Source organism: Olea europaea, unplaced genomic scaffold (assembly GCF_002742605.1).
Source record: "Olea europaea var. sylvestris unplaced genomic scaffold, O_europaea_v1 scaffold1859, whole genome shotgun sequence".
NCBI classification, from domain to species: domain Eukaryota; kingdom Viridiplantae; phylum Streptophyta; class Magnoliopsida; order Lamiales; family Oleaceae; genus Olea; species Olea europaea.
Window position 1 is genome coordinate 70,683 of NW_019236375.1, and position 10,639 is coordinate 81,321.

The 10,639-nt window shown below is 33.4% G+C and overlaps 2 protein-coding genes across 2 annotated transcripts; both read left to right on the forward strand.

The window, feature by feature from the left end:
- The first annotated feature begins 604 nt into the window (after nt 1–604).
- On the forward strand, nt 605–1,591 carry LOC111378725 (small heat shock protein, chloroplastic-like). Its single transcript, XM_023001959.1, has 2 exons — nt 605–1,074; nt 1,380–1,591. Exons 1-2 carry the CDS (start codon nt 846–848, stop codon nt 1,526–1,528), a joined length of 378 nt encoding a protein of 125 aa, XP_022857727.1. The 5' UTR covers nt 605–845; the 3' UTR covers nt 1,529–1,591.
- A 2,483-nt stretch (nt 1,592–4,074) lies between these two features.
- Nucleotides 4,075–8,924, forward strand: LOC111378726 (DNA repair RAD52-like protein 2, chloroplastic). Its single transcript, XM_023001960.1, has 4 exons — nt 4,075–4,468; nt 4,611–4,648; nt 6,117–6,208; nt 8,572–8,924. Exons 1-4 carry the CDS (start codon nt 4,134–4,136, stop codon nt 8,707–8,709), a joined length of 603 nt encoding a protein of 200 aa, XP_022857728.1. The 5' UTR covers nt 4,075–4,133; the 3' UTR covers nt 8,710–8,924.
- Nucleotides 8,925–10,639: the final 1,715 nt, after the last annotated feature.

Genomic DNA, 10,639 nt, shown 5'->3' on the forward strand with positions numbered 1-10,639 from the left:
TTTTAAATAATTTTTTAAAATGAAGTAACTCGTGTAATTTCCTCATTTAGTTCCCCCATGCGGCGATGAAAGAAATAACTGATTAGTTTTTCTACTATAGGCATTATTTTTTTTCTTTTAAAAATAAAAAATAATTAAGAAATACTCATGGTAACCATTCGAACTGACGAAATTAGTAATATTATTCGTGAACGTATTGAACAATATAACAGAGAAGTAAAGATTGTAAATACTTGTAACCGTACTTCAAGTAGGCGATGACATTGCTTGTATTCATGGTCTTGATGAAGAAATGGCAGGTGAATTAGTAGAATTTGAAGAAGGTACAATAGGGTTGAAATGTAAATTTTAAATATTTTTTTAAATGAAGTAACTCTTGTAATTTCCTCATTTAGTTCCCCCACGCGTTCCACTCATTGGGCCTATCATTTAGCATCCGTTTGATGCCCTTTCTTCCCCCAATTTAATTTGAGGAAATTACATAATTCCAGAGGTTTAAAGATGATAATTCAAAATCTAGGGATAAAGTCTCATTTTTCACAAATTAGGTATCAATATAATACAAATCCTAACCCTAAATCAATTTTTTCCTCCCTCATTTCTACCTCTCTCTTCTTTTCTCTCCGTCCTCTCTCTTCTACGCCACGACCCATTCAAACTCTGGCAATTGACGACTAAGGAGATGCGCCAGACGATTGAAAACTCGACGAAGGAGATTTGGCGCGAATCGATTTTTGCAGTCCGTTAACTCAGCATCGCGCGACAATTTGGGGTTTTTATTCTTTCTCTTTCCGACCTGTGGAGGTTGTGGTGATCATTTAAATCTCTGCTCCCACAGTTCAACAATGGCTTCTTCACTCACTCTTCTAAGAAGAGTTGTCGGTGACGTGGTTTTATTCAACCGACTCTTGTTCCCCGATAGAGTCTGTTCAGTGGCTCCCTCTATAACACGCTTCTACAATACTAACACTCAGATGACCACTTATGATGAGCATCATCGGATAGTCGATGTTGATCGCCGTTCTAATAGTTTCGTCACTCGGCATCATGACAATTTTCCAACTTTCTACTCTGGTGGGAAATTTTTCCTCTTTTTAAGCCCCAGTTTGGCCTTCATTAATTTCTATTACATTACATTACATTTTTCTTTCTCCTATTTTCAACCATACAATCTTTTATAAAATAATATTACACGTAAATCGAAAACTTTTCCTTCTTTTTTAATCACTTATTTTTCAAAAAAAATATTATTTCACCCATTTTCAATTCTACAAAATGGGGGCCAAACGGGGGCTAAGTATAATTTAGTGGGAGATTTCTTGTTCTCATTTGTTGAGATAGACTCAAATTTTTTTTTTTTTTTTTAAATTCTTGTTCAGATGCCTTTGATCCCTTCTTTCCTGATAGAAGTTTGAGCCAAGTCCTGAATATGATGGACCAGTTTATGAACAGCCCTTTCATGCCTGCTGGCCGTGGAAGGGGAATTGGCGCGGAAGTTAGGAGGGGATGGGATAATAAAAGTAGATAAACGGTGACCTTCAAATTTGATAACATGTGACTAAATATAATTTGTTAACAACAAATTTGAAAATCTGGGACTTGTAATTTTTTTTTTTTTTTTGATTTGTAATCAATGAAATAAACCGTAACCTATAAATTTTTTTATTTGTAATTTCGAAATAATCTGTGATCTACAAAATTTTTTATTTGTAACGTCGAAATAATTTGTGACCAATTAATTTAATAATATGTGACCAGTAAAAAAGTTTTGATCTATAATTATGTATATATGACCATTAATTGTATAATTGTGGCCTTATTAAATGTAATTAATAAATATTTTAAATTAATTAGTTAATACCCTAGTTTTTCATTTTAAAACTTGCCACCTGAAAATTGAATTTGTGATACGTAGCCCTTGACTTTTGATTTTTTCCCAATTAATTTTTGTAATAGTAAAGGTATTATTGGCAAGCAGAAAAACCAATCGACTTACCTAACACAAAATGAAAAGTCCATACATTTACCACTAAATACCGTGTTTGCTCTCAGTATGTCATGAAATTTACTTATTTGCCCGTCAATCTTTCTCTCCAATTTCGATTGGTAACTAGACATTTATCTAAGGGCAAAATTGGAAAGATACATATCATAAAATTAATAAACAACACATTCTTGTCGACTTGAATACATCATTCTGCAGATGAGGGCTCATTACATTGTTGTAAAAAATAAATTTGGTAGAATAAAGGGTGTTAAACAAACGTATTTCTTTCTTTGCACTTTTTCTTCTAATGCACTCAAAAGTATTCTTTTCTTGTGTCTTTTCATCAATTTCACAATCAAAATATCAAAGGTTGAGATTCCTCCTAAACAAGAAAAATAAGAGAAAGGTAAGATAAATCCAATTCGAAATACTAACATATCACGTAAAAGACCCAATAAACGTCAAACTTAAACTTTTGCTACTCCTTGACCAAAACAAAACAAGATGATAATCAAGAGGATAAAGTTGGGACAGGTTTAAAAATAGGGGCGCCACATGTTTTTAACCTTGTCCCCAAGTCGGGACATGGAGCAAGGTTCTAATCAAGATGAATAGACACAAGAAAATATTGTGTGAACCAGTCAAAATTCTTACCGCGATTGTCGGCTTGTCGCAAACAAGCATTTAATTCAAAGAAACAAATCCCATTCATGAATTTAATTGTGTTGTATAATAAAGGGTCTAGGATTTTAACCCAGCCCATTCATGCAATTTTAGATCTAAGCCTTTTCTGAAATTCAGGGACAAATTTGCAGGTAAAATTTGGAAGTGGCAAAATATTGAAGGGATCTGAATGTAGAATCTTTTCTAAAAAATTGGCTAAATTCTTGTTTGGCAGTTGGGTAGAGGTTTCGATTAAGCAGTTGAGATGAGAATTCAACCATGTTTGAGTCTCATTCTTTAAAACTTTATTTTTTCCAAATTTATTTTCAAATACGTATTCTCTCCATAAAATATTTTTACACGTAATCCTCAAGTTTTTTTTCCTACATTTTCACCACATATTATCTTAAAACTTATTATAATAATTTTTTCCCCAAAAAATGGGTCTCAAACAAACTCTAAGCAAATCCACCATCGATGTCATGGTAGTAGGCAATGAAAGCTCACAAATGAAATATTTCATTTGCAATGTGATTTTAGATTAGATACGATATTTTTCTATCCTAGACTTGATCTTGACGATATAAAGGATCTAGTTTGATGAGATGGTAACTTTGTACAATCAACCTTGAATAAAAATGATGAGAGTCTTAAGAGCCCATTTGTAAGGTTTTGTTTTTACTTTTGTTTTCTCGAGAGAGCTACCTTAATCGATGTTTGAAAATTAGGTTATAGAAGAGTTTATTTTTCCCGAAGAGTTTTTAGAAGAACATTTTCTAAATATAAGAAGCACTTTCATCAAATTAATCAATTTTTTTTTTTTTTTTTCAAAATCTCAACAACTCCTTTTGATTTTTTAAAATCATGTCAAACGGACCCTAAATAGCTCACAACATAACATGCGTGTGAAGCTGGACAAGATCACGACAAAATGCATTTCTTGCATTCATCATACTCAATTCTCCCTCCCTCTTGCTTTCTTTCTCTATTTGTTTTATTTTTATGTTTAATTTTTGACCATTGGGCTTAGCCTTCTTCACAACATCTTTTTGTTATTAATAACACGTGTTACGTAGCTCCTGTTTCACAGGGACTACACTTTATATTTTAGTCATAGTCAAAATTAATTTTAATCACATATATTATGGAATTCGCAACTTTTGATCACGTATTTTATCATTTTTTTATTAAAATTTATTAAAAATCTAATTTTAATTCCTACCGAACATGGGACTAGTGTCATTAATTTATTTAAATAATCGATTGTCACATGCATAAAAAGTCAAAAGGACAAAATTGGTGAAAATTATAAAGGTAATGACTCATATATCAAAAAGATAAGAATGGAAACCGAACAACTATATTAAGCAAACCTTAGGGTATTTGGTGGAATTTCAATAAAACTAATGGGTACTAATTGGGGTAGAATGGTAGATAGTCTTCGGTCCGATACAACTGTGTTAGGTAGCGGTGACTGTCCGAAATGGCTGTACACTTGCCTAATTGTGCACTGTCGGCGACGGAGGTCTGCTTTCCGGCGGCTTGGTCGCCAAATCAAAGGCTGGTGACGGCTGAACTTCGTTTTAACTCTCCCTCGAGGACACTGAAGATCCGTATGTCAGCGCTGGACCGTAACAGTATTGGTGGCGGCGAAAATAGCAGTAAGAAGGCGGCGACCCCTAATTTGAATTACGTTGTTCCTTTGGACAAGTCCTCCTGCATCACTCGCCCCCTTGCCGAGATCCTACGAGACCTCAACAAGAAGATCCCTGATAATATTGTCAAGACTCAGGATGATCATTCCACCTTTATCCCCTGGTAAGTATGAATGAAATTTTACCAGTTATTTTTACATTTTTATTCTTTAGTGGCGTGTATTTTCTAGTTTATATGCTACTAGTATAATATTTGCTGCGAGTCTTTGTTGTTGATTTGATGATGGTATTGTTCGCCTGTCTAGGTACCAGGCCAACCGCATGCTGAGTTTTTACGCTCCAGGTGCAGTTTATTTCCTTCTCTTTTGATATTAACTGCACTAGATTTTACCTGATATATCTTTGAAGTACCCTTTTTTCCCTTATATAAGACTTCAAGTTCAGGATTCTGTAACTGAGAAATAAGGGGAAGTAGAGATGAGAATTGGAGAACAGTAATTTCTCTCATTTTCTGAATGTAATTGAAATAAATGAAATGTCAATGGCTAACTACAAGTCAATGTAATTTTTTATTTTTATTTTTTGTAAGCCTTTTTTCTTGTTTTCATTTTGAAGTACAAAATTAAATCAGCTTTTCTGTTTTCTTTCTCCTGGAAACCCCATCCAAATGATTTAAGCCCAAAAAAATTGTTCTATATGTCTGTCCTTTATAGAGGATTCTACATAACTTTATGAGCTTAGTAATTTCGACATCTGATCAAGTTCTTTTTAACTTGGCATTAATAATAAACCTATACTCATGCCCTAGCGCTGAACTTTTGATGATTATATTTAACTCAAAGCCACCCCGGTCAAGGGCCTTTTTCATTGTGTTTGGGAGACTACTCTGGATAAATTCTTTAATATAAGACTCACAAAAGGATATTGACAAGGCTAAAAACCCACAGTTTATAAGTACGGACATTATAGAAGATTTATTTTGAAGTGTAATAATTGCGAGATGGAAAACATGTCGGTTAGTGAGGCGGTGAAGAACCCATAATGTTTAAGCTCCATTTGGTGGAATGTAGAATTTTGTAAGTTGGAAACATTTTGATGGTAAATATTGTTTTAAGTGAAAATATTTTTCTTATTCACACACTAGTGTTTGGTTCAAGGATGGTAGTATGTGGTGGTGGTGCTATTGATCTTATTCAACCTCGAAATGCTTTGTTGGATCTTATTGTTCTCAACCACCTTCAAATCACTTAACAACAGATTCGTATGCCAAAGTCTTGAAAACCACATATAATCATACCAATTGCTGATGTTAACCATATTATATGGGCCTTGCCTCTCTCTTTAAAGAATTTCCAACCTCTTGCCCTGTTCCTTACCCCTACACCCCACCAAAAGTGAATGTACATGGCCTTTTGGTTCTTTCTTCACTAAAGTTGAAAAACTCGAAAATTCGTAGAAAATAATTTATTGTATTGAGTTGGTTTTTTGAAATGATTAAAAGGCCTTTGTTTATATAGATAAAAATCTCTTAATCTAATAGCTGATGGAAGTTAAGTAATTAAAGCCTTATAAAAAAGGAATAAAAAACCTAGAAAAATAAAAAGTTCTAATTTAAACAAGAAATAATTCTTTGCCCTGTTTGTGATAGAATTTTCCAACATCAATATCTGTATTGTCTCCTACTCTCTCCCCTCGAACTTAGTATGATAATGTCCTTTCCCTCGAAAACTTCCCTATATGCTAATCACACATTTGAACATGAGGAAAATATATAGGAACATAATAAAAGGAGTCTAACACTGTTTTTGCAGGCTGGTGTGGAGAAATACGCGATGTTATATTCGCTGACAACGGAAGTGTGACTGTGGTGTACCGTGTAACTGTACGAGGTTTGGATGGAGAGGTATGGTTTCGTTACATGCAATCCTCTGCCACCTTAGTAATTTTTATATTACTATATTTACTTCTTCGATTGTAGGTACTTGTCTTATTTTTCAGTTAAAACAATTTAATGCGATCTTTAAGCTTTTCTAGGGAAAAACAGCTAATTTGTGCCTGAGTTAGTTGTCAAAAAGATATAGTGACTTGAGCTTAACCTTTCATATTCATCTATTCTGCAATTTTCCATTATCCACTTTATAATCACCAGTTGTTATATTCGAGCCTTTAATCATTCCATCTGGTTAATTCCAATGTAATCTTTCTTCTTCTTGAGTTCACATTCCTGGGTTCTTCGGGGATTGCTGCAGAAGCTATTCCTGTATAAAGGAAGACTCCAGTGCTTCTTGAAACTGCCAGCACAAACCCCTCACATGAAACAACAGACCACAAGCAGGAATAAATGGAAGATGCTACTCAATGTTTTCAAAAGACTATATAAGACAATCATCGTTGAAAAACAAACCCCTCACATAAAACAACAGACCACAAGCAGGAATAAATGGAAGATGCTACTCAATGTTTTCAAAAGACTATATAAGACAATCATCGTTGAAAAACAAACCCCTCACATAAAACAACAGACCACAAGCAGGAATAAATGGAAGATGCTACTCAATGTTTTCAAAAGACTATATAAGACAATCATCGTTGAAAAACAAACCCCTCACATAAAACAACAGACCACAAGCAGGAATAAATGGAAGATGCTACTCAATGTTTTCAAAAGACTATATAAGACAATCATCGTTGAAATTTGTTTGTTGATGTGAACTCTTGAACTAAAACTGTTTACTTCTAAACTTAGGTATGAAATCTAGATCTCCTTAGATGTCTTTTACTCCTGGGAAGCTAAATCTGCCATATTTTTTTAATTCACAATCCAGCCCTAGTTAATACTAAATCGTCTCAACCAAAGAAAGCTATTGACAATGCATAGTCAGTGCTATTCGGAAGACACTAACCATGCTTGAGCTGTAAAGTATAGATTTTCTTTCTCATAAAAATTCAACGGATATCAATATTGTGTTAAAACCCATGAAAAGGGTTTTATATCATGATGTACATGGGTGGACATAAATGTTGTCCCCTTAGCAATCTCATGTTAGTACGTAATGGGGGGTGACATATTTGGAGAAGTGTTAGGTTAGTTTACCTTTCAAAGTCATAAGATAGTGATTGATGTTTGCAGGTGGTGTTGGATGGTGACTTTTTGATTTGTGGACAGGGTAGGGGCAGGGAAGAAGGGAAACTGTTGGACTTAGTCCTGCTTTTTGTACTTTCCAACTAGGTGAACTTGTAGAAACGTAAAAAGCTTCAGTTGTTTCAAGTCACCCAAAACTGCGTCAAGTCAAATTATGATAGCGTTTGTGACCGAGGGCATGAAATTTTATAAATCGAGCTATAGATCATATCCCTTGGCTTTGTTAAGGAACCTCATAATGAGGAACATGGCTGTGTTAGGAAATGGCCTTGGAGATTCCCTTTAGCATATTCTTCCTTGTGGGGTAGGATTTTGGAGCAAATAATGTAATGAACACAAATGGTTGGAACTCTAGAACGATTTTGACTTCTTTCAGAACCCCATTAAATATTTTATCGTAGTTTCTTTTTTCTTACATTTATCTCACAAAATGAGTTCTGGGAGCAGCAAATAAGAATTGTTTCTGGAAAAGGGGTGTCGATTGCCTCAGGTTCTATTGCTTTTTCCCCAGATTCTACAGCATTTCATTTTTAGAGAATGTTCCGATTAAATGTCAACAATAAGTTGAAACTTTCAGTTTGTTCGTAATTTGCCGGATAGTGAAATTTCAGATTTTTCTTCTTTGTTAGCTGTCCTTGATAATAGTGTGGAAGCCTTTTAGATAAGATGAGACTGTAGACGTTGCATTTCTATGGCATCTTTACTCGTAACTCATATTTCAAATTTTTTGTATGTATTTTTTACATAAAACACTAGGCAGTCTGGAGGGTTTGGTGGTGTTTCCAGTAATCATCTGTAGAAGGGGCATCTTCTTTGTTACTAGTGCAAAATCAGTTGCTTTTTTAAAATTATAATCTGGGCCTTCGTTAAGCATTCTTTAAGAGAGTTTATTGGAAATGTTCTTCTAATCATTCATCTGTATCTTCATTAAGCATTATTTTAGAGAGTTTCTTGGAAATGTTCTTCTAATCATCCATCTGTACCCATAGGCAAGGTGGACAACCGAAATCATATTGTACTATGCTTTAACCGATTTGCCTCTTTTTTCTATTTGTACGATTCATCTGCTCCCATTGAGCTTTTCTTAGTTGGTTTCTAATGATAACAGCAAATGAATGATGCAGGCACATCGTGAATCGACTGGAACAGTATCACCCGGTGAGGGAGATATCACAGATCCCGTTGCTGCAGCAGAAGAAATAGCATTTTGCAGAGCGTGTGCTCGGTTTGGCCTTGGCTTGTATCTTTATCATGAAGATTAGAAGCTCGACTTTCTCCATGCTAAATTTTCGAATGTTTTGTGTGTTGTTTTGACGAACGAGACAATAATATATTGGCTTCCTCTTAGTCCTAGTCCAAATGAATAACACATTTCCAGATTTTTGTATCTACCATATTGGATTGCAAGCACCAGTTCTTGAGGTTGAGGCATTCGTAGAGTTGATTAATCTTGGTCATGAACTAGTCATTGAAATTTTTTCCGGCAGCACAAATTTGGTCCTATGCTTTCTTCTGACTCGGTATTGATCATATTTTATTCTTCTTATATTAAAATAGCACCTTTTAAGTCACATATAAGCTTAACCAAACATGCTTTATACAACTACAGAAAAAGTATGTTTTGTAGTAGTTTTTACTACTAGTACGTAATAGTTTATAATCTAGTTACAAACACATTTTTAACGTCGTACGTGCTTTAATATATATTATTAATATATTTTACAAAAAATAAAAATATATTAATTTAAATAATTTCAATAAGTTATACATTGAATGTTATTTGTTATGATTGAAAAAAAAAATGTGGTTAAAAAGTTGTGAAATCAATTAATTGTGTGATTAAAAATAAAGTTTCGTAAGCTCATAATTCCAACAAGCTTTGTCAAATAGGGGTTCCATTGAAATCTTGTTATTAACAAAACTGAAAGATTTCTCATATTGTTATCATAGGTCAGCATTCTTTTTAAGAATCAATGTAAATTCAATATTCGTAGAATCAAAAAATCTTTGAATGTGTACGAAATCATTATTGCTTATATTACCAAGTGCTCGTCAGGGTAATAATTACTTACAAATCAATTATAAATTAGATGGTTTGATAAACAGATTTATGGATGGTTGAAGGAAAGTACGAGCTTCTCACGTTTGAGAAATAGCTTGTGAAATTGAGAGAGAATAAGTTCAAGCAATTCTAGGTGTTATACTTTTGTTCCAAGCGTTCTAGTTAGGAGTTGGACAAAGTTGAGAGTGAAAAAACTCTTCTAATGTGAATTTTATTGAGTTAATTGATTTTCTTTCTCTAGTCCTTATTGACGGTCAAGGGTGGGCCAGAAAAAAATAATTGTGGGGACCAAATTTAAAAGTTATAAGGACTTTTTTGAAAATCTTGAAAAAATCTTGGGCAAAATGAAATATTTGAAATTTATTGTGGGGGTAGTGACCACAGTAAATGCACCCTTGTTGGCGGTTTGCTAAAGTACATTAATTTGTGCTCTTTTCAGTTTGTCCTTTTTTTCCATTTTTGTTTCCACAGCGTTTGCTGAACCATTGGGTTTCCAACAATAACCATAAAGAAATTTTTAATGACATTGGGTGGAAAATAGTAAAAAGAAAAGAAATTAAAATTTTGCAGTTACATTTTGTCGTGGAATTACTTCGAATCTTGCACAAAATCGAACTCAGTCTCAACTATAAATCAATATCAATCACCAAAAAAAAAAAAAAAAAAAAAAATTTGTTTAAAACCCCAAATATAAGTGCAAATCCTCAATGCAAATTACTACAAGAAAAATGACATTTAATAAACTAATGTTTTAACGACCAAATCAATCTAGTCGTTAATAAATATTTTCAAAGACGAAATTATAAGCTTGGTCGTAAAAAATTGATGACGAACAATCAAATATTGAATTAGTTGGAAATATCATATAACGACCAAAAACATAGTTGTTACTCCTATATTTTCTACGACCAAATTAAATTTACTCGTTGTAAGTCAGAGCTAAATTTCCGCAAAAAATATTTGTTCATGTTCAACGACTACAACATTAGTTGTTAGAAATACAAATAATGTAGAAAATATTTAATGACCATAATTTTTGGTTGTTAATATAGTAAAACAACAACTAATTTTATGTCGTTGTTGTAACTAAAGGAAAGTTCGACATTCAACGACTATTTCTTTATTAGTCA

Excerpts from the sequence above, each read along its gene's own strand:
- LOC111378725 (XM_023001959.1), top strand. The coding sequence starts at position 846 with ATGGCTTCTTCACTCACTCTTCTAAGAAGAGTTGTCGGTGACGTGGTT. Across the intron at positions 1,075-1,379 it reads TTTTCCAACTTTCTACTCTG|ATGCCTTTGATCCCTTCTTT; the intron begins GTGGGAAATTTT and ends ATTCTTGTTCAG.
- LOC111378726 (XM_023001960.1), top strand. The coding sequence starts at position 4,134 with ATGGCTGTACACTTGCCTAATTGTGCACTGTCGGCGACGGAGGTCTGC. Across the intron at positions 4,469-4,610 it reads CATTCCACCTTTATCCCCTG|GTACCAGGCCAACCGCATGC; the intron begins GTAAGTATGAAT and ends TCGCCTGTCTAG. Across the intron at positions 6,209-8,571 it reads TACGAGGTTTGGATGGAGAG|GCACATCGTGAATCGACTGG; the intron begins GTATGGTTTCGT and ends TGAATGATGCAG.